General features: G+C 39.2%; 1 protein-coding gene across 1 annotated transcript in view; it reads right to left on the reverse strand.

The window, feature by feature from the left end:
- The window catches only part of EML6 (EMAP like 6), a 336,902-nt gene that overhangs the window by 46,098 nt on the left and 267,115 nt on the right, over positions 1–23,689 (reverse strand). The window contains exons 22-26 of the mRNA XM_001375291.5: positions 22,046–22,187; positions 21,565–21,717; positions 21,263–21,394; positions 11,326–11,414; positions 3,731–3,907 (exon numbers count right to left, since the gene is read on the reverse strand). Of these exons, the coding sequence (XP_001375328.2) occupies positions 3,731–3,907; positions 11,326–11,414; positions 21,263–21,394; positions 21,565–21,717; positions 22,046–22,187 (693 nt within the window). The remainder of the gene's footprint in view (positions 1–3,730; positions 3,908–11,325; positions 11,415–21,262; positions 21,395–21,564; positions 21,718–22,045; positions 22,188–23,689) is intronic.

Consider the following 23,689-nt stretch of genomic DNA (forward strand, 5'->3'; position numbering starts at 1 on the left):
ACGCCAATATTGGAGACAAGAAGATCAAAGAGATAGATGATCTATAAGTATCTTCTCTATCTATAAGTATACCCTATAAGTAATCTTCAGATTAGGAAGAATAGGCCAAAAATGATTTCTAACACTGTCAAAACACAATAAATGAGAAGATGGTAAGAGAGAACCCTGATGTTCTTTATGAAATGATTTCACTAGGATCAAATGAATTACATCTCAAAGTACTGAAAGAATTGGTAGATACAGTTGCTAAGCTACTACTGTCAGTGTACTTTGAGAGATCACAGAGAAGAGAAACTAAAGACAGGCAAATGATGTGCACACTTTCAAAAATGGGAAGAAGTTAGATTTTTTTAAACTTAAAGTCCAGGGAGATTGATAGTAAACCCACAATAAAGTTCTAGAATATATGAGAGGGATGGTTTGTGAACATTTAGAAAAGGGAATAGTGGTTACTATTGCTGCAACAATAACAGGTCATGCCAGATTAACTTCATTTTCTTTTTTTACAGGGTTGATAGACTAGAATATGCTACAAACAGTATATCTTCATTTTATCTGGCAATTTCTGTCAAAGTTTAGACTTTCTATCTGTTAAGGGTCTCTGTCTCTAAAGTTCCTAGTGTATTTCTTCCCATTTGAGGGAAAGATGAAGCTACTGCAGGATTAGACTGAGGGGCAAGGGGAATATTCAAGAGAAATCTCTCTATATCTTTACAATCTCTGCCTGTCTATCTGTCCATCCATCCATCCATCCATCCATCCATCCATCTATCTATCTATCTATCTATCTATCTATCTATCTATCTATCTATCTATCTATCTATCTAGTGACAGCAGCAGCAAATGGAGGGTACTTTCTAGGAGAATGATTCTAAACATAGTAAAGGCTGGAGCCTTTTCCTTTCTTTGGCTCCCTAGTTTGTGAGAGTCTGGCAAGGATTATTTGAATTATGTCTACTAAGAGAAATTGTTGGAATAATGCTGCTATTTTCTCCCCTCTATGTTTCTTCTTTCTGTTGTGCTGCTTTTTGCAATCAATTTTTTGTCATTCGATTGTTTTCATTAGTGTCCATCTCTTTGTGACTCCATTTGGGGCTTTCTTGGCAAAGATATTGGAGTGGTTTTCCATTTCCTTCTTCAGCTCATTTTACAGATGAAGAACCAGGGCAAACAGGATTAAGTGACCCACCTAGGGTCACACTGATAGGAAGTATCTGAGGCCAATTTGAACTCATGAAGATGAGTGTTCTAGACTCTAGGCCCAGCTCTATCCATTGTCAACTAGTTGTCCTATGGATCCAATAGCATGGTTCATTACTAAGTGTTTATTTGATATTTTAAATATTGATTACTGGTTACTTGTCTTTAAAAAAAGAATGGTTTTCTAGATACAAATAAGACAACTTAATGGCATCCTGAATTGGTGTTTTGGCTATAGAAAATGTATGTGACATAAGTGGGTGGTGTGGGAATCTGTGGATGATTAATTACAACAAATTTAATTCTCTGGGAAGTCTCCTTTCCAATCTGTTAATGAAAAAGAATGACTTGGTGGGTAGGGGATCAGAATCTTATGGATTTCATAAATAATCTATATTTTTATATTTTGTAGAGAGGAGAACCCAGAAGGATCCAGAACCTTTGCCATGGATTAAGACCCTCATGAACTTATTCCAAGCAGTCAGGTCACTCTGAACCCAGGGCTTTCTCTGACTTCTGCCCTCTGAACATGAGAGAGAGGGAAGAGAATATAGGCAGAAACCTTAAAGAGAAGGTCATGCATGTCCTGAGTGGAGTTCAGTAGGTAGAGACAGACATGGCCAAGAAAAACAATTCCAACCATTCCTCCCCAGGGAGAGGGGTAAAAAAGTCCTCCTTCCCAAACTGCCCTCCATAGTGACATCTGCTGGGCATCACCTACAGCAAAGTCTCACACAGTCCTTATGCAGAAGATGAAAGAGATGAGAGCCATATAATAGTGTGTTAGCTGATTTCAAAATTAATAAATGACTGTACCCAAAGAGTAATCACTAATGGGTCAGTGTCACCTGGGAGAGAGATCTCTAGTAGACTACTTCATAGATCTGAGTTTGCCTCTGTACTGTTTATGACTTTTATCAATAAATTGCATGAAGCCCTAATTTAAATGCTTATCAAATTTGAAGATAACATAAAACTGAGAGAAGCAATTAGGACATTGGAGGGAGATCCAAAGGTCAATCAATCAATCAACCAATAATATTTATTAAGCATTTACTATATGGCAGGCACTGTGCTAGGTGCTAGGGGTACAAGGCCAAAGTTAAGATAATTCTTACTTGCAAGAAGCTTAGAATGATGGGCCAAATCTAATAAGATGAAATTAAATAGAGATAGGGGTAGTCCTATATAGTTTAAATAATCAATGTCATGCGGTAGGGGGTTGGAAGGTTCAGGGTAGCCAGCAGTGTGCAAAAAAAAAAATCTATGAATTTTAGTATACTGTAAACTCAATTACATGAACAGCATTTTAGGAATGACACAGACAATTCTGAATATACTCAGTGGAGGGAGAGAGACCAGGATGGTGCCTGGACATCATGCCATCCAAGGATCAATTGAAGGAATTTGTTTAGTTTATAAAAGAGGGGACCTAATAGCTGCTTCCAAGAATTTAAAGTGATGTCATTTAGAAAAGGGATTAGATTTGCTTGGCTTAGCCCCAGAAGACAATAAGTACATGGGTAGATTTCTGCTTGATGTGACAAAAAACAAACAAACAAACAAACAAAAAAAAACCTTGTTCTAGCAATTAGGAAGTGACCAAAAGTGGAATAGATGTAAAAGGCAGTAGTAGGATCCGCATTCACCATAAGGTCCTTTTTTTTTTTTTCATCATAAGATATTTAACTTAAGCAAGGCTGCCTGAGTACTTGTCAAGGGTACTATGGTAGAAATTGCTTAGATATGGGTGATAGCAGATAAATTCTAAGGATCCTTCCAATTCTGAGATTTTGAGAAACTTTATAAAGGATAGAAATAGATTTTTCTGTTCATTATTGAAGCAGTACAGTCCTGGAATTGACAATGTACCAAGTTTCCAACACCTTTTCTTCTGGCATGCTGGAAGAAGGGAACTGGGAGAAGTAAAGAATTCACAACAATGAATATTGAATACATTCAATGCATGGGGCTAGATTAAAGGCAGATGTGGAAATGTGTTAATTAGGTGGTGGCTTCTTTTGCAAAGGGTTGGCAAGGAAGATGTCAGAAACCAGCAACAGTACACCTGAAGATTGACCTACACTCTATCTTTGACATATGTGTTGAAGACTGCTTGCTCCGGCAGATATTGTCCAATGAGACTGCTTCTTTCCTTATTTTTACTACTCCTTGGCACAAAGTCAGGCAATTAAGAAAGCTGCATGAACCTTTTTAGCACACGAGGGAGCCATTTGAAATGCCACGCCACCAATTTATGAAATAACTAGATTTTTGTGTTTTTTCTTAGTACTTAGGGAATGGCCAAAAACACTAGGAGAATTTGGTTTAAGTTGTAAAAAATTATTAATTTAAGATTCTTTAGATATCATAAATAGGTATAAAATTACAAATGATATGATTTATTATTATTTTGACAATATATTTAATAGCCTAAAAATAACAATAATATCTAAAAACCAACATTAATATTATAGATTGACCACGTTATTTGTGTGATTGAACAAAAGTGATTATTTGCTTTTATTACCTTTACAGGATATGAAAATAATTTGACAAAACCAAAGTCATCTCCTGTGGCTAGAAGGGAGCAATCTTTGGTAAGACTAGCAGCATTCACATCTGTCACATCGCTGTGTGCTGGCCAGATTCCTTCACAAGTAGGACCCAAAACACATGTCCATGTGTCCCATTCTATCTTCTCAATCTTTAAAAGGAGAGGGAAAAGAAAATTAGCCTATTTGGAACAAGGTGTTGTCATTTTTTATTTTCAAAATAGGAGGGAAACTTTTTGATAAGAAACAGTTCCTAGTGACAATTGCATAGACTTCCGTTGTTTGTGTAGTTCTTAGGTTCTGGACCCATACCCTTTCCCCCACCTTTCCTTTAATTATCTCATTCAGTCTCACAGTTTATCTATCATCTATTTTAAAAGAACTTTCTTGGATATATTTTGTTTGGATATTACAACCATTTAGAGATGGCTCCTCCACTTTGTGAGAGATCTTTTTATGACAAAATTGGTTGTTGTCTGTCATACTTAAAGAAGACCAAAAATGACATCAGTATTTCAGAGTCAATGTACAGTGTGACTGACAGTGGTTGATCAGATCAACATAAGCTTGGAAGGCGCTACCACAGATAGGTCACAAATAACCCATACAAACATTTGGGATGGAGACATCTCTTAATTTGTGCATCTTACGTGAATGCGAGAATATGAGATACAACAAAGTAAAACAAAAAGGTGATAATTTATAAAAGTGACATCATCTGAAAGTGCATATGATTTTCCTCACATATGTCAATTCATTGCCCCCACTTTTCTCTTGTTAAGAAAAACAAACAGAAATCTATTTTCTCTTTCTTTCCTCCCTAACCCATCAGAGAAAAAGGACATCTTGATGTCTCCCATACTTTTCCCATTCTTTGTATTTCTTTGTATCTTTGTATTTCTGCTCCTGCTCTTCCCTTTGCCTCAAATTCCCTCTACCTGATTGAATTCAACTCTCCCAATTTGAATGCCATCTTCTCAATAAAGTCTTTCCTGATTCCCTGGATCATTAATACTCCCCCCCCCCCCCCACATACATCCTCCAAATATCATTTGGCTCCTGCCTTTTATGGACAGTTTTCAGGTATTATTTTGTATATATATATGCACATGAACTAACCCTATCACTGGACCCCACTGGATTGTGATATGCCCTCCATGAGGGCAATGATCATGACCTTAATCTTTCTCCTGCCTTAGAGTCCAGCTCAGTGCTTGGCAAGTATATGAATTAGGACATTAATCTATATTTGTTAAAGTAGAAATTTAAGTTACATAAAGAGCTTTGAAGAAGTATGTCCCAAGTCTTTCTAAGGTCATGTCTCTATGATGTCAAATATCCAGATAAAAACTGGAAGATGTAGCAAACTATATATTTTGATTTAGACAATGTCCTCAATTTTTTAAAGTATAAAAACCATTTGTTAGTATCAGAACATATCACAAATACCCACAATATTGCTGTATAGAATGATTATCTCTTGATTTGAAAAATACATGAGAAAAAGCTACAGTGAATTCAGTAACACTTTCAAAGAAACTTGTCATTTCTTTGGGGCAGCTAGGTGGTGCAGAGTATAAAGCACCAAACCTTCAGTCAGGAAGACCTGAGTTCAAATCTGAACTCAGACATTTAATATGTTCCTGGATAAGTCATTTAACCCTGTTAGTCTCAGTTTCTTCATCTGTAAACTAATCTGAAGAAGGAAATAGCAAACTATTCCAGAATCTTTGCCAAGAAAACCCCAAATGGGGTTGAACATGACTGAAATGACTAACAAGTATTTTATATATCACTATGGTATCTACATACATTTGAGAAATGGTCATACATATGTATTAAGAAATCTTGTTAGTGGATAGATTGCTGTATTAGGTGTGAATAAGGCATGAGTTTGAACAATCTGTGGGCCTCTGGACAAGCCATTTAACCCTTTTCAGCCTCAGTTTCCTCATCTAAGAATTATACCTCAGAGAGTTGAGGTTATAATTGAATGAGAAAAATGTATAAAAAGTTCTTGACAAATTATAAAATGTTATATAAATGTTAGCTACTACTATTAGTATTAGGAATAGGAAATAGACTGGCTATTTCTCACTGATATGGGAATATCTGGATGAGGAAGCCACTTCTACCAGTACAACAAAATGGCACCTCTTCTGAAATTCATGGTCTTGAAGAACAAATGGGAAAATGTTTGTAAAGCACTTAGCACAGTACCTGGAACATAGTAAACACTTAATAGATTCTTATTTCCTTCCTTTCCCACTTATAAAATTGTCCCTAAATGGCTTGCTCAAAGTCACACATTCAGTATCTCTTGGCTACATCACTCTTATTATCTGCTTAGAATCCCCAAACTGGATGTTTGCTTATTTAGTGTATTGAATATGGCATATTTTTGTTGGAGCTGAATAAAGAGAAAACTGTCAATGTATGGCAGGCACATATATGAATTTGTAGACCTCTTGCAATAATTCCACAGCCTTCTGAGACACCCTTGGCTCACTGCTGTAGACAACGCCAGAAAACTGGGCAGTTAAAAATGTGTAGAGAATGGATCAGAGTTTTCAGTTTTGATCCAGATGAATGGTTTTGTAAAAGTGATAATCTAGGTTGTCTCAGGGATTTTCTGGTGCATGATGATGCCATTTAGGAATCTCTTCGCTTCTTGTGCTCACCAACTGCCATAGTTGTAAGTTTGGTTTTTTGGGTTTGTTTTTTTGTCTTTCTACTGTCTTTTTAATTACTTCATGCCCTGGTGGGGGCCACCATGTGGCTTGATACAGCTGTTCAAGTTCTATTGGTCTGTATACAAGTTTTGTACTTGGAAAACAGCTTTGCATGAAATGCACAGATGGGAGATTTCAGTTGGTAGAAGCGAAATTCCAATAATGCAAAGGCTTTGATTCTTAGCAATAACCAAAAGGAGTTCCATTAAGTTTTCCCAGGGGTTTTTGATATGCTCATTTTCAGTCAAGATCTATATTCTAGGCATTATGGCTCTCTTTAGAGAAGCACCTTAAAACACTTTAAAAATAACTAAAAAAATTAGAAAGATGTAGCTAACATCGAAGTCCAATCTGCTCCTGGGGGAAATGTAAATTGTTATATTCCAGCAGCACATAGCCTAGATTTCTGCTATTCTCCACTCTCACTCCTTGGAGGTGTAATTACAAATGGAGGAACAGCAAGGACTTTAGTCAGAGTGATAATGGGGGATGAGTCCATTTCAAAACCCCTTTTCTAATGCTCAGGGATAAATGCAGATTCTATTCTGTGCACATGCTGGCCCTCTTATAGCACCCTGCTAGGAAAATTGTGTTAGATTGAGCAGACAAAATGCTGCTTTGGAGTTTGTAAGTAGTGGCTGAGATGCTCATTTCCTCTTGCCCTTCCTCAGTTTTGTGTAGGTAAAATGGGGACCCATCTCTCCCACTGGACTGTTACTGGGTTGCTAATAGTTTTCTTTCTGAAGAAAAAGGAAGCTAGACAGTATAGAGGATAGAGAGCTAGGCCTGGAGTCATGAAGATCTGAGTTCAAATCAGAACTCAGTCACTTAAATGAATCTTGAATGAAAACAGGCAAGTCTAAATCCCCTAGGAAAACTTAATGTAAGTTCTTTTGGTTATTGCTAAGAATCAAAGCTTTCATGTTATTGGAATTCAGCTTCCACCAATAAATCTCCCATCTGTCACTTACTAGCTATGTGATCCTGGACAAATCACTTAAGTACTGTTTGCCTCAGTTTCCTCATCTGTAAAAATAGGGATAACAATAACATCTACCTCCCAGGGTTATTGAGGGTTTTGATTATTAAAAATAATATTTATAAGAGCTTAGAACATAGTAGGTACTTAGTAAATGCTCATATCCTTTCTTCTAGGCAATAGATACCAAGAAAGGTATCGAGAGAGAAATTGTAGGTTCCATCTCTGGCATATTCACCCTTTTTCTTTCTCTAAAAGTGTTTCCCTTTTGCATTTGCATAAAAGGCTTTATCAGTAGCCCTAGCTCTTGTAACAGGGAATGAGAGGGCATTAAGTCTTGGAACTGTTTCCCCTAGTTCAGACCCCTAGCAGAATATGCAGAGGAAAGTTCATGGAGGGAGTTGCTTGAATGGCAACCCCTGTGGACAGAGGCAGTGCTAGGGGAAGGGAGGCATTTATGCTAGAGACTGTGCTAAGTGTTTTTTTGTTTTTTTTTTTACAAATATTCTCTCTCATTTTATCCTTACAACAACCCTGGGAGCTAGGTGCTATTATTATCTGAATTTTACAGTTGAGGAAAAGGAGGCAAATGGAGATTGGGTGACATGCTCAGAGTCACACAGCTAGTAAGTATCTGAGGTCAAATTCGAACTCAGGCCTTCTTGACTTCAGGTCGAGTGCTCATTTTCCCTCTAACTATAAAGACATTTTCCTAGAAGAAGCAAGTGCTCACTGGAACCCATTTTCTGAAGCTGTGATTAATAATATTAAAACATGGAATACTCAGTATGATAGTTGCCATCCCCCCAAAAACCCTTACAAGTTTAGATTTTAGATTTTAGAACTAGATTTTAGAACTAGAAGGACTTTGAAGAGATGATCTGCCTTAATGCCCTTTCTTCAGTCAGGGAAGGTATTGTCAGGAAGGTTTAGAGGGAAGAGGATTGGAGTTAGAAAGTTCCTGGCACAAAATAGTACTCTGGAAACTTCCTAGCTCTAGGACATTAGGCAAGTGACTTAACCTCTTTGTGCCTCAGTTTCTCCACACACACACACACACACACACACACACACACACACACACACACACACACATATATATATAATGCATATATTCCATAACTCACAGAGTTCTGAGATTTCTAATAATTTCTTGTATCTGTTGGTTAAAATTGTACCATATTAAGTATTTTCTTTTCTTTTTTTTGAAACTCTTGCCTTTTATCTTACTGTCAGTTCTAAGACAAAAGAGCAAGAAAGGCTAGAGAGTCAAGATTAAGTGTCTTGCCCAGGGTCAAACAGCCAGGAGGTATCTGAGGCCAGATTTGAAATCTGGTCTTCCTGTCTCCAACCCTGGCACTCTAACCACTGTACTATCTAGCTGTCCCAGTATTTTTTTTTAAACCCTTACCTTCTGTCTTTGAGCCAATATTGGCTCCAAAGCAGAAGAGTGGTAAGGGCTAGGCAATGGGGGTCAAGTGACTTGCCCAGGGTCACACAGCTGGGAAGTATCTGAGGCCAGATTTGAACCTAGGACCTCCCATCTCTAGGCCTGGCTCTCAATCCACTGAGCTACCCAGCTGCCCCCTAGCTGTCCCAGTATTAAGAATTTTCAAAGTTTCCTTTTATAGAAATTTTAAGGAGTGAGTATGATGACTCAAGAACTTCAATGTCTAATCTGGCTCCCAAATCATGAAAGCTGTAACATATGATAATACTGTTTTTAAAATCCCATGATCAAAGAAATAGAGCTAGAAAGGACTTCAAAGATAATTTAGACCAAACCCCTAATTTTATAGATGAGGAGAAGTGAAGTGATTTGGCCAAAGTCATAGAAGTAAGAAGTGGCAGAATCACTTGAAATGAACCCAGGCCATGTGATTCTAAATCTAACATTTCTCTACTGCCCCACCCTGTTTCCTGGTCAAGTTCAAGGAGCACTGATGGAGAAAGAAGACACTGATTTCTAGTTCTGTTTTACAACCCAAATATCATGTGATTATTTTTGTTGGTGATATATAGTAATTTTTCAGTTATGTCTGACTTTCTGTGATCCCATTTGGGATTTTCTTGGCAAAGGAACTGGAGTGGTTTGCTATTCACTTCTCTAGTTCATTTTACAGATGAGGAAATAGAGGCAAACAGGGTTAAGTGACTTGTCCAGGATCATACAGCTAATAAGTGTCTGAGGCTAGATTTGAACTCAGGAAGACAAGTCTTCCTGGATGAAGGCTTAGTGCTCTATCCACTGCACCACCTAGCTATGACTGTAGATGGCTAACTTCCTTGAACCTCAGTTATGAAGAGGGATTATAGCATTATAGATTTAGGACTGGAATGGATCTTAGAATAGCCTCTTCTCTTTATAGCTAAGGAAGCTGAAGCTCAGAATGGTTAAACAACTTGCCTGGGGTTACCAACCAGAGCGCTTCCAGGTGGGATTTGGGGAGAGTGAGCAAGAAATGCTAAGGGGAAGAACAATTTTGATATCAGCAACTACCTTTCTTTCATTCACTCTATTGCATTTGAAAGTAGTTAAATTTAAATAATAGAGCATAATAATTCATGGTACCCCATATTTCTTTTAGCATTTGATATCTAACAATTTCAAAGCATTTTACACACTTTATTAATACCAAATACCTTTGGTAGGTTGGCGAATTAAGGAAGAGAAAGGATGAACTATTTGCCCAGTGTCTCCCAATTAAACCACAACATGGCTTATAACTAATGAACCTCAATCTCTGCTCTACACCATTCTTTATAAGAATGAATATTTTGAAAAAACACATATGAAAAATATTACCAAACCTTAAAGCATGTGTTGTTGCTGCTGTTTAGTCATTTAGTCATGTCTTATTCTTCATGACCCCTAGGGCAGCATGTCTATGGGGTTTTTCAGGCAAAAATATTCCAGTAGTTTGCCATTTCCTTCTCCAGTGTATTAAGGCAAACAAAGGTTGAATGACTTGCTCAGGGTCACACAGCCAGAAAGTGTCTAAGGCCAGAGTTGAACTTAGGTCTTCCTGACTCCAGGACCAGTTCTCTATCCACTGAACTAACTGGCCACTTCCTAGGCCAAAAGAGATTAAGTTATTTGTCCAAGGTTACCCAGCTATTAAGTGGCTAAAGCCAGATTTTAATTTAGGTCTTCTTGACTTCAGGCTCAGCACTCTGTGCACTGAGTCATCTAACTGTCCCTCCAAAAAAGCACTATAAAATATTTTATCTTTTCCTTCCTCTTTAATTATTATTTCCTTTTATCCTAAACTATATAGCAAACTAGTGAATCAGATTCTCCAATGGCCTAAAAATTCCCCTGAGGATTAAATGAAACAGTTTTGGCCAAAAGTCATATTTACTATCTTTCCAGACCATTCAGATTCAGTTGAATATATGGAAACTGTAGTCCAGGTAGTGCTTGAAAGAGTTAACAATTTCTGAATGTGCTTAACCTACAATCAGGTTGTAGCTCAGTCAGGGGAAAAATATGGTTCATTGACTTCAAAAATAGCTGCAGAGAGTTGAAGAGATCGATGGGATTGGAAGGAAAGGGATCCCTAGTGGCAAGCCTTCATGGAGAAAACGAAGGGGGAAGGGGCTACCTAATCCTAATTAGTATAGCACTAGAATAAAAAAAGAAAAAAGAAAATGGCCTTGCTGTCCTGGTGGTATACCAAATAACCTGGTAAGAAATTAAGGAGAGCAGTTTCAAACATTCCTAATCAAGAAATCATTTCCTCAATTGTCATTTTTCTTGTTTCCTCATATCAGTGGTTATCAAAAATGTAATAAATAAGTTATAAAAACTATTAAATCTTCATGAAATATTAAAATTATCTTTGAGTATGTAAATTACCTCTGAGGCTCGTATTATGTGTCTTTTTCCTCTTGGGGCTTCAAAAAAGAGTTGTTCTTTGGCACCTGAGTTGACTTGTAACAATTTTCCTGTTTACGTTGGAACAAAGTAGACAGAATATTTTAGCTCCACATTTGTTACAGACTGATAAGCGTGTCTCTTCCTTTTTTGTTAATTTTTAATAAAATGCTCAAGGTGATTTCTAAAAAACCAAAATCTAATGAAACCAAAATCTACTGAAACTGTTGCCTCACTCCCTTGACTGTATGTAACTCTTTTGATGTGACTTTGAGGTAACCTTCAAAATGTGGAAGAAATCCAGTTTATGTTTTATTTAATCTGTTGAAAATGAAGCAAATACTTTGCAGAAGTACAATATTGCCACAAATGTATCTCTATATTTATATGTTGCCTTCCAACACACAAAGATAAAATGAAAGCCAACTTGTGTTGGCAAACAAATCTGGTGATCTAAATGAGATCTGGGGTGTGAACACTCGGTTCATCTGTCCTAGACCCAAATCTAAATTTGTGCCTTAAGGCTTGCAAACAGAGAGGCAAAAACATACCAAACAGACCACATATACTCATTCCTTCTCTTTGATTTCTAAATTTTGAAAAGACCAAGATTGTGTTTGCTAGAACAAAATATTGACCAGAAAATGGTTTTCCAGTGAAGGCAAAATTAGAATTTTTGACTCAGCAGTTCACACTACAAATTAGCTCTCAAATTATCCAGCCTAAGTCCTGCCACAAAGTCAGAAAAATATGCAGCAATATTTTGTATATTTAAATGACTTGGGGCCGAGGTCTCCCACTCTCTTTGCAAAGTGTCTCTTTTGAAGAAATTATGTCATATTAAAGTTTTTTCAGTAAAAATCATAGATATTCAATGAAGTTAAAGGTTAAATAAGCCAAATAGATAGACACTAGCATCCTGGAAGCATGACCTACCTCAAATAGTTCCTTTTACAAATAGTAAACTCCAAACTAAATTCATTTAGCTGTTGCAAACCAAACTGTCCAAAGCTAGGTGAGGTACATACATCAAGATGATGAGGATGCATTGTTTGTGCATTGGTCCTGAAGCACCAAGATTGGAGATGGTGGTAAGAAGCACTTGTGATTTTTGGGGGGTAAGGGAACCCCCAGGAAGGGAAAGAAAACTTTAGCAATGAAAGTTATAATCTTATTGAGTTGCATTGAAAAGGCAGGATTTAAACCCAGGTCCTCCTGTTTTTCAGGCTAATTTGTCATCTATTATAGCATGCTATTTCTCTGCCGTGATTATATTGTGGAAAAGGAAAAGAGAAAATGGAGCTCCTATGACTTTGGCTTCATTAACTGTAAAAAGAAAAATCAATACTTTCCCCAATGAGCAGAATAAATCTGGAAAGCAATTTTACACCCTAACATTCTCGAGAGAGTCTTGCAAAGAACAAAAGCTATTTAAAAAGAATGGTTTAAAATAAGAGCTCAGTGAAAATATCCTTTTAAGATATTCAGAGTCAACTGTAAGTCATTCATGGCCATGAGCATGGTTGGTTAATTGGAATTCTCAGGGAATCCAAATGCCTCATTTTAATTTTCTTTTTTTATTCCTTCATGTAATTTTTTATACCAGCTCTTTTAAAATATCATTATCAACTGGGTGGAGGGCTAACTTTTTATTCTCCTTCCTATTTTCTGATATTAACATCAACATTGAATGAAATGGCCTAAAGAGAGGGAATGGAAGAGAAAAAAATGAAAGGCCTGGATAAGCCACAAAATATATAATAATTCCTAAATAATAATATAGGGGTATTTGTATTTTAAGAGTCTTCACAAATAATACTTGTGGCTGGACCATCACAAACCAGTGCAGAGAATGAAATATAATGGAATTAGTATTAATTAAATCACCTACTATGTGCCAGGCATGTGGCTAAGTGCTTTTTACAAATATCATCTCATTTGATCCTTACAATAACCCTTCAAGATAAGGGCTATTATTTATGCAGTCAAGAAAACCAAGGCAAAGAGAGATTAAGTGACTTGCCCAGGGTCACACAGCTAATAAGTGTCTGGGACTGTATTTGATATCAGTTCTTCTTGACCCCAGACCCAGCACTCTATCTTTCTACTACCAATTATCTTGGCCAAGTCATGCATGTTCCTGAGCTTGCCTCTTGGCCTTGTGTGCTGAGGCCGAGGACTGATACCAGGAGGCTGTTCCTGAAGAAGCCACTGCAGACCAAAATGGGACTGGGAAAAACCCAAATGGAGTTTGGCCTTTGGTGGAAAGAATTGGGCCATCTGGTAATTTGTTATTTTAACTAACTCATTTTGCAGACTAGGTGCTAAGCTTTGTTTTATTTTTTCTGTTCTTAAAAGACTAATAGTTCTTTTAGCACGCTGGCCCAGAGCCCCAACTCTTCCAATTTTGAAATGGCCCCATGTATTTTTATATCCTGTTGACTCAAAGTCTCCACAGATAGGTTCATTAAACATACCCACCTACATATTTATAAAAGGGATATATTCCACATTTATTTCTTGAATAACTGTGCTTAGTCATAGAGCTAACATATTTCTAATTTTGGTACCCAAAGAATCAAAGCAAATAGATCATGAAAATGGGTAGGAAATGATGTCTTAGGAAAGTCACATAATATCTCAATTCTCTAGGCAATTTTTTAAAACGCAGCAAAGGTGCTGACCTGCATTGGAAGAGTTTTTTCATTAAAGAGTTCTCTAAATGAGTGAAACCCTAATCTGATGCTCTATCTCATTAAATGGGCAAAAGGTTTAGGTTAAGGCTATATTTTATACTATTATCTCTAGAAATAAAAAGAAAAGTTATTCTAACCTCACAGAAGGACAAGATTTCATCTCACTATTGGTGATACCCTTGGGAAAAACTCTCTCTTACTTTCATTTGCAGGTCAAATATACTCTCCAATTTTTCTTAGGGTGACAGAAAAGTTATATCACGAGTCTGATGTTACTTCATTGGCGTAGACAGGCCAGAAGGCATGTGCTTTTATTTGTTGTGATAGAATTAGAAAAACAAGACATATCTGGACCCAGAGTTTTGCCTGCTGTTTTCCTCAAGTACTATAGAATGTTGAATTATAAAAATCATGTGCTTGATCATGCAGCTGGACCTTTCCATGGACCAATTATATTCAACTCATTTCAACAAATATCTATTAAGTAAGTGACTATTTTGTGCCAAGCACTATATGTTTCATTCAGCTGGTTGGGGACTACAATTAAATTGAGAGATGAAAAGTTAAAAAATATTAACATAATTAATGTTATCGTCTTAAAAATTAATGTTAAATGCTCCAAAGGTCCAACACATTCTAGCAGATCAGAACTTCACTTGTTTAGTTTTAGTCTGGCGCAATCTCTTCTAAATCCAACTCACAGAATTTCACAGTTAGAAGGAGTCTCCAGGCCACATAATCCAACAAGAATCTTCTTTTCAGTATACCTGACAAATTCAGCCCTTGTTGGATGTTTAGATATGTATTAGAAGACTTAATTAGAAGAATCTTAAATTGTTAAACATGTTGCACTCAATTGACAATAAACCTACTTAAAAACCAGTTTCTGGATTGCCCATCTCAAAATTAGGCCTCTATGTATATGGGAATATTTTCCAAAGCCCAAATCAGGAAGTATGACCTTAAAAAGGACATTTCTTTTTGTAGAGGCTCATATGTTTAAAAATAAAAAGCAAGTGGGATGGACTTTAAAACTTTTATGGTTAGTTAGGATTCCAAATCCAGGCAAGAGGATGAAAACCATACTTTCTTTTCTTGTCTCTGAAAATCCAGTATACATGGATTCCATGCTGTTGGAGTTAATGTAGGCTTTTCACAATACTATTTTTTTGTCATGATTAACATGTCCCATCCAGAAAAATATTCATAGCTGTGCTCTTTGTGGTGGCAAAAAATTGGAAAACAAGGGGATGCCCTTCAATTGGGGAATGGCTGGACAAATTGTGGTATCTGTTGGTGATGGAATACTATTGTGCTCAAAGGAATAATGAACTGGAGGGATTCCATGTGAACTGGAACAACCTCCAGTAATTGATGCAGAGGGAGAGGAGCAGAACCAGGAGAACATTGTACACAGAGACTGATACACTGTGGTACAATTGAATGTAATGGACTTCTCCATTAGTGAAAGTGCAGTGATCCTGAACAACTTGGAGGGATCTACAAGAAAGAACACTATACACATTCAGGGGAAAAACTGGGAGTAGAAACATAGAAGAAAAACAACTGCTTGAATACATGGGTTGAGGGGATATGGTTGGGGATGTAGACTCTAAATGAACACCTACAACATGGAAATAGGTTTTGATCAAGGACACATGTAATACCTAGTGAAATTGCTCGTCAGCTATGGGAAGGGTGGGGGGAAGGAAGTGAGGGAAGGAATATGATTCTTATAACCAAGAAATAATGTTCTAAATTGATTAAATAAATAAATTAATTAATTAAAAACCAAACCAAACCAAACCAAACAAAAAAAAAATAAAGGAGGATGCCAAGATAAACCAGAACCATGTTTAACTTCTACGAGTAGGACTAGTCCTGGCCAAATACAATGGGAAGAATTCTGTATTCTTACATCAGATCTTGGTATTTGGGTTCAGATCTTGGCTCTACTACTTAATGATTATGTGACACGGCATATTGCTTTACTTCTTTGAACCTCTGTTTCTTTATTTGTAAAATGAGAGTGTTAAATCTACAGTTCTGTGATTTCAAAATTGCCATTGCAATATACCACATTTTTCTTGATTTGCAAGTTAGATTAGTCAATTGAGTGCTTAATTCACCATATTTAATTCCTTACAGAATAAATTTCCAGAAAGGGGGAGCTTTGAAAATGCTTAATGCTAGATAAAACTACTTTATAGTTTAAGTGATGTATATTGTAAATGATTGTTAAAGGGATAGAAAAAAGCATTTTCTAAGCACTTCCCATGTACCAGGCACTGTGCTAAGTGTTTTATAAATATTTCATTTGGCAACAGGTTCACTTGACCCTACTTCTCTTTAGAGGCAATCAGTATAGTGCACAGTTTGAAGCATTGACTTAAGAGTTGAATTCAGGATCAGTACCTGTTCTCACATGCCTGCATGTATGTGATGGGAAATCACCTCTCCTACTGCATTTGCTGTAACTGGTAATATATTCTCATAGGACAGACTTTGTCATAAGATACCATGTTTAACTTTGAAATCTGAGACACAGACCAAATTCCATGAAAACAAACACCATTACAAAAAAGAATCTCCAAATACCAGAATCATTACCAAGACAACTGAAAATTCATGTTTCAAGCAGTATTTAAATCAACATTTCCCTTTTTTTGAGTGGAAGACAAAATGGGCTGGCAAGATAATGACAGGTGGACAACAAGAATCCTTCACTAGTATCTTTGCAAAGTCAAAAGAAAATGGAGAAGGCCTTCAGCATATTGGGTAGACTTCCTCTGGTGGGCTTAGGAGAGGACACGGTCAAGGGTGGAATGGGATAGGCAGGCATCAGGGTGAGTGTGAGCAGGTGATCTGCCTCCTTGGAGGGAACATTCAAACTGAGAAGATCACAAAGCTGTCTGAGGGCTCAAAACAACATTCCAGTACTACAAATGAATCTACATTTACTCCCTTGGAGTTTGTTATAATGCCAAGGCCTGTAACACGAAACCACTGAGAAGTAATCTAAAAATAAGCATCACTCTCTAAGGGGATGGGCTAGCGAAAGGATGCCCTTTTATGGAATGAATGGGTAGTGTGTAGTAGTAGTCTCTCAGTGATTGAGAATGACAATTGTCTTTGTGCAGTTTCATCTACGGTGTACCCTCATGTGGCTTTGGAGTCCAAAGGCTGAGGCGCAGAGTTTGGCACATGGGGCATGGGACGCCAGTTGTTACAGGAGGTGCGGTTCCTGGTGTCGGTGTTCACGCACAGCGGCAAGACGTCGACATCGCTCGTCTTCAAAGGTGGTGGCGGCATGGTGAATGTGGGTTCGCCAGCTGCTTCTGACAGAGGCAGCGAGTTCTAGTAGCTTTGGTGTAATGCCAGCCCACTTCAAGTTGGACTTTAGCTGATCCTTGAATCTTTTCTTTGGTCGGCCTTGTTTCCTGAGTCCAGCTCAGTTCACCATAGAATACCTGTCTTGGTATTCACTGTGGGTCCATGCGGATGACGTGTCCAGACCATCGTGGCTGGGTTTTGAGGACCATGACTTCGATGCTGGTGGAGTTGGCTCTGTCGAGGACTTCCTGGTTGGTGATTCGGTCCTGCCATTGGATCCTCATGACTGACCAGAGAGATCGTTGGTGGAATTGCTCCAGCTGCTTCATGTGCTTCCGGTACAGTGTCCATGTCTCACAACCGTACAGGAGCGAGCTGAGGACCACTGCGTTGTACACTTTGAGCTTCGTCGCAGTGCTTACACCTCTGTGTTGGAGGACTTTGCAGCGCAGCCGCCCGAGTGCCTGGCTGGCCTTTTGGATCCTGGCATTAATCTCGTGGTCTAGGGACCCGTCGTTGGCGATGGTGCTGCCCAGGTACTTGAAAGTGTTGATGTTAGAAAGCTGCGTGCCGTCGACTGTAATGCACGGCTGGTTAGTTGGCCTCCCTGGTGCAGGTTGGAACAGCACCTCTGTTTTGCTGAGGCTGATAGTCAGGCCAAACAGTTTTGTTGCGGTGGAGAACCTGTCCACAATGGTTTGGAGATGATTTTCTTGGTGGGCCATGAGAGCACAGTCATCTGCAAAGAGAGCTTCCAGGATGAGTCTCTCTGTTGTCTTTGTTTTTGCAGTCAGGCGGCGAAGGTCAAATAGTGAGCCATCCAGTCGGTATTTGATGTAGACGCCCAGGTTTAGATCCATCACAGCATGTCGTAATACTTGGGTGAAAAATAGGTTGACTAGTCCGGAGCAAGGACACAGCCTTGTTTCACGCCATTGGAGATGTTGAAGCGATCGGAAGTCTCTCCACCAGATAGGACTTCCCCTGTCATGTCAACATGAAAGAGCTGGATCAGCTTGACGAATTTTGCTGGGCAACCGAGCTTGCTGAGGATCACCCACAATGCGTCCCTGTTCACTGTGTTGAAAGCCTTTGTCAGGTCTATGAAGACAATGTAGAGACTCAGGTTCTGCTCAAGGCATTTTTCCTGCATTTGCCTCACTGTGAAGACCATGTAGATGGTGCCGCGATCTGGTCGGAAGCCACATTGTGATTCAGGAAGGTTCTGCTCTGAAACAGATGACAGGAGTCTGTTGAGTATAACACAGGCGAGGATCTTTCCAGCAGTGGAGAGTAGTGAGATGCCTCTGTAGTTGTCACAGGCTGCTCATGAGCCTTTGTTCTTGTATAGGGCTACGATGGAGGCATCTCTGAGTTCTGGGGGCATGTCTTCCTCTTCCCATATGCTGGTCAGCACTATGTGGAATGCCTGGAGCGCCTTTCCATTTAAGGCCTTGTACACCTCGGTTGGGATCCCGTCTTTACCGGGTGCCTTGCCTGCACTCATTTGTTTAATGGCTTTTTGGACTTCCTCTATTGAAGGAGGGATGTCAAGTTGTTCAATGGAGCGGTTTTGGGGGATCTGGTCAAGGGCACTTTGGTCAACTGAAGAGGGTCGGTTGAGAAGCTGACTGAAGTGTTCTTTCCACTTGTTGCTGATGCCTTTTTTATCTTTTATGAGAGTGTCACCGTCAGAGGATAGCAAGGGAGTGGTGGTGGGTTTTAATGGCCCATAGACAGTCTTGAGGGCACTGAAAAATTGTTTGTAGTTTTTTGTATCAGCAAACTGCTGGATTTCTTCTGCCTTTTTTTCCCACCATTGGTCTTGCATCTTCCTGATCTCATACTGCACTGTGGCTTGGAGAGACTTGAATCTGTCCTTTTTAGGAGCAGAGTTTGGGTTATTTTGCCACTCCATAAAGGCTTTGTTCTTTTTGCTCAATAGGTCTTCAATAGCAGTGTTGTTCTCGTCAAACCAGTCCTGGTGGTTGCGTTGTTTTGGGCCTATGACTGCCTTTGATGTTTCCTTCACTGCGTCTCTGAACTGGTTCCATTTCTCGGTTGAGCTTCCAGTGAGTGGTCCCTTGGCAGACAGCTTATTGTCCAGGCAGGACTGGAATGTTTGCAAATAAGATGGATCTCTAAAATGTGTGAACTGTCTGGGCGTGTTTTGAATGGTGAGGCGCAATGCGCATTTGAAGAGTCGCTCTAACCAATTGGTGGTCTGTCCAGCATTCAGCTCCTCTCATGGCTCTGGTGATCTTTACATCCTGGATGTCTCGCCGGCGTACAATGATGTAGTCAATGAGATTCCACTGTTTTGATCTTGGGTGCATCCACGTTGTTTTATATTTGTTCGCCATTCTGAACACAGTGTTTGTGATGATGAGTTGAACTCTGAGCATTTGCTGAGTAGCAGTGGGCCGTTGTTCATTTTGCCCACGCCATGTTTGCCGAGCACTCCTTTCCATCTTTCATGGTCCTGGCCAACACGGGAGTTGAAGTCTCCCAGTAGTATCAGCTTGTCATTTGTGGGCACTGAGTGCAGGATGGCACTCAGGTCAGAGTAGAACTGCTTGATGGTCTCCTCTGTGCTGGTCAGTGTTGGGGCATATGCGCTGATGATTGTGGCATACCGGTCTTTGCTGAGAGGCAAACGGATCTTCATGAGCCTCTCGCTGATGCCCACAGGCAAGTCTGGCAGCTGTTTGAGCAAACTGGTCTTGGCCAACACCGTGGATTCTGTCTTCATTTGAGGCTCTACCTTTCCAGAAGAAGGTGTATCCAGTGGTGGGTTTGCTGAGTGATCCCTCTTCTGGTAAGCATGTTTCTCTTAATGCTGCAATGTCGATGTTATATCGCGCCAGTTCTTTACCGATTAGAGCTGTTCTTCTCTCAGGTCTTGGGGAATTCTCTCTATCAAGTAATGCCCTGATGTTCCATGCTCCTAGTAGGAGTTTCTTTGTGTTTTGTTTTCTTTGATTTCGACCGCTTAAAGGGGATGACCCTCCAGCCATGGTGTGCTGACCGGGTGTTTGTAGGGCAGGCAATGTTTGGGACACCTTTTCTAGTCCCCTCCCTTGATTAGGGTGAGCAGTGCTGTCCTAGAGAGGGCTGCTCAGTCGCCCAGGATGCTGCCGAACGTCCCTGCTGCCCACAGGGCCGAGCGACCACTGGTCCGTGGGCCGCCTACACGCAGGATCGTGACTACAACTGCCAGTGGTCACCTCCACCTGTTGTGTCGTCACTCCCCTATCACCGCAGGTCTTGAAGAGGGTGGACGGGGTTAGGATAGATGAGTGTGCACAAAGATACTTGTGTGTGAAAGAGATTTAAGTGGAAAAGCCGATGCACAGAGACATGGGTAGAGAAGGAGAAACGGAAAAACAGGAAAAGTCCATTCTACCAATATGTATACAATGGGAGACAGAGGGAGTTATGGGTATCTACGACTGGCTTGGAGTAAAAGTAGCTCTTTAATTCTCTAGTCCTTATGTGGAGTGAGAAAAGGGGAGAGGAAAGACCATTCTACAAATGGGCATGCAACATGAAATAGATACATGGCCCCAAGGAGGTGTGGGCATCTAAGGCTGGTTTGGTGGTAAAGGTATTTTTCTCATTGAGGGTTGGTTGCTGGTTGACTACTTAGGAGACTTAAGAATGGTTTGGGAAAAGTGAAAAGAAGAGAAGCTTTTTTTGTAGAGAAATATCTTCCAGAACCCAAATGAGGCCAACAGAGATGGTTGTGCTTGCAAAAGATCACCAGAAATTTTGGCTCTCCTGGAAACCCAATACCTATCATCATCTCCAGAAATAGTGCATATTTATTTGACATTTCATGTCATTGCATGATTTTAAAGGCATTTCAAAGATTTTAAAGAATATCTTACCTCTCAAATCCCAGTCGATGTGTGTAATATAACTTGAAGCACCCTTGCAGATACCGACTCTTTTGCTGGTGAGTACATTGTAAATATCTACAAAATTATCATGGGATGCCACAGCCAAATATTTCCCTGTGTCTATGAGGAAAAAAAGGCCATTAGTACCAGATTGCTCTATAGGACAATTTCCTCCCAAGAAACAGGCATTTTCAAAGGGAAATATAGAAGCTACATAATATAGTCCACCCTCCTATTGGTGTTTCATTACAAATCTATGACTAAAAAGAAGAACAAGGGGAAACCCATACCTTTGGAAAATTTGATATCAGAGATCATTTCTTTCCTGTGGTGAAAGGAGACCATATCTTCAACAGTATCAGCATTTACAACTAAGAAACTTCCATCATTTAGCCCAACTGCTAAGGCTTTCCCATCAGGAGAAAAGGCACAGCATCTCCCACCTGCAAGAGAAAATCCAAAAGAATCATATATATATGATGCAGAACTTTTCTGTCAAGGAAACTAGACATTTGAGGTCTTGTTCCAAAAAAGCACTGACCCAAGAGCCTGGGTTCAAATTCTGAATCTCTGAAGATCTTATCTTATAGAACTAGAACCTGATAATGGTTCCAGAATGAGAAAGGAGGTAAATACGAGACATTCATTGAAAAAGAAATGCATGACCCAGCTCATCCTAAACTGGATCATATTATTCTGAACAATACTAAAAACATCTATGCAGGAAGGATTTTAGACAATTCATCAGAAATATAAGATAATGAAGGCTACCTTTTTTGAGCTTCCTAACAGCCAACATACGGTGTTGGGATGACAGTTCCCAGATTCGAAGGGTTTTATCATCACTCACAGTTGCACAGATAGGTAGGAGAGGATGAGCTGCCAGACCCCAGACTTCTCCCTCCATATGCCCCTATTTGAAAAGAGTCAGAGAAGTGGATTGATTTCATAGTTTTGGGAATTCTAGTCCCCATTTTGAGGCTCCAAATTCTGCAGAAATACAAAGATTCCAAACAAGTTCAACTCACTGACAAACACTTAATTATTCACCTCAACAAGCATTTATGAAATGATTTATTCTGGATTAGGTTTATGCAAGGTCTCTGTTTTCACAGAGCCTTCATTCTTCTGGGAGGAAAACAGAATGTCTAGAGATTAGTAAATTAAATATAGATATACACACTGATACATACATATATGAACACAAACATATGTATACATTATACAACAATAAATAAAAATGGAGGGTTTGGGGGATTGTGGGGAGCAACCAGCAATGCTGAAATCTGAAAAGGTTTCTTGTCAGAGGTGGCCCTTCAGGAGACCTAGGAACTTCAAGAGATGAAGGAAAAGGGGGATGGATCATTTAGGGAATGGAGGACAGTATATACAAATACGGAGGTGAGATGAAATTCTGCAAGGTTAGAGTTGTGTACAATTAGCTATGTAGCATGTAGCCCTTCATAGAAACAAAAGTGTTTGGAAGATGGAAGGTTTTAGGGGGAAAGATCATGAATTCTGAAAAACACCCCTTTGTGCCAGGTGTTGTTTAGGTGCTAAGGAAACAAAGACCAAAATAAAGCTGTTCCTGCCCTCAAAGAGCTTACATTCTTCTGTGACATGGGCAACAATATGTACAAAGATAATAAAATACAAAAATAAATAGAATAAAGACAGTAATTGTAGGAGGGAAGGAGACCTAACAACTGTAGAAAGTTAGGAAAGATCTCATGTAGGAGGTAGCCCTTTGAAGGAAAGCGGGAATTCTAAGAGGCAGGGGTGAGAAGGGAGAGCTCGACAGGTATAGGGCCACCTGTGCTAAGAAGACATGGAGGTGGGAGATGGGATGATATATACAGGAAATAGTTTGTAAGTTAGTATGTCTGGAATGGTAAGACTGAAGGAGTGTAATATCAAACAAGACTGGAAAAGTAGGTGATAACTAGGCTGTGTAGGGCTTTAAATGGCAAGCTAAAGATTTTGTTTTATGTAGGAGACAACAGAGAGCCACTGAAGATTTTTTAAGAGGGAAGCAACATGGTCAGATTTAATTTTAGCAACATCAAATTGGCAGCAGTGAAAAGGATGGATTCGAAAGGGAAGAAACTAGAAGGTGGAAGACCAATTAGATGACTTCTGCCTTAGTCTGGACAAGAGATGATAAGGGCTGATCTCTAAGGTTTCCTCCAACTCTAAGTCTATGATCCTATGATACTGTAGGCCAATACAGTTCTCTATTTCTGACTCTAGAGAACCTCCTTATAAAGAGAGAACAAAAGGGAAGTCCGAGATTCAGATGTTGTCTCAGACACTTTCTAGCTATGTGATGTTGGGCAACTTAACCTCCATTGCCTAGGCCTTATCACTCTTTTACCTTGAAACCAATACACAATATTGATTTTAAGACAGAAAGTA

The sequence above is a fragment of the Monodelphis domestica genome, chromosome 1 (genome assembly GCF_027887165.1).
Source record: "Monodelphis domestica isolate mMonDom1 chromosome 1, mMonDom1.pri, whole genome shotgun sequence".
NCBI lineage: Eukaryota > Metazoa > Chordata > Mammalia > Didelphimorphia > Didelphidae > Monodelphis > Monodelphis domestica.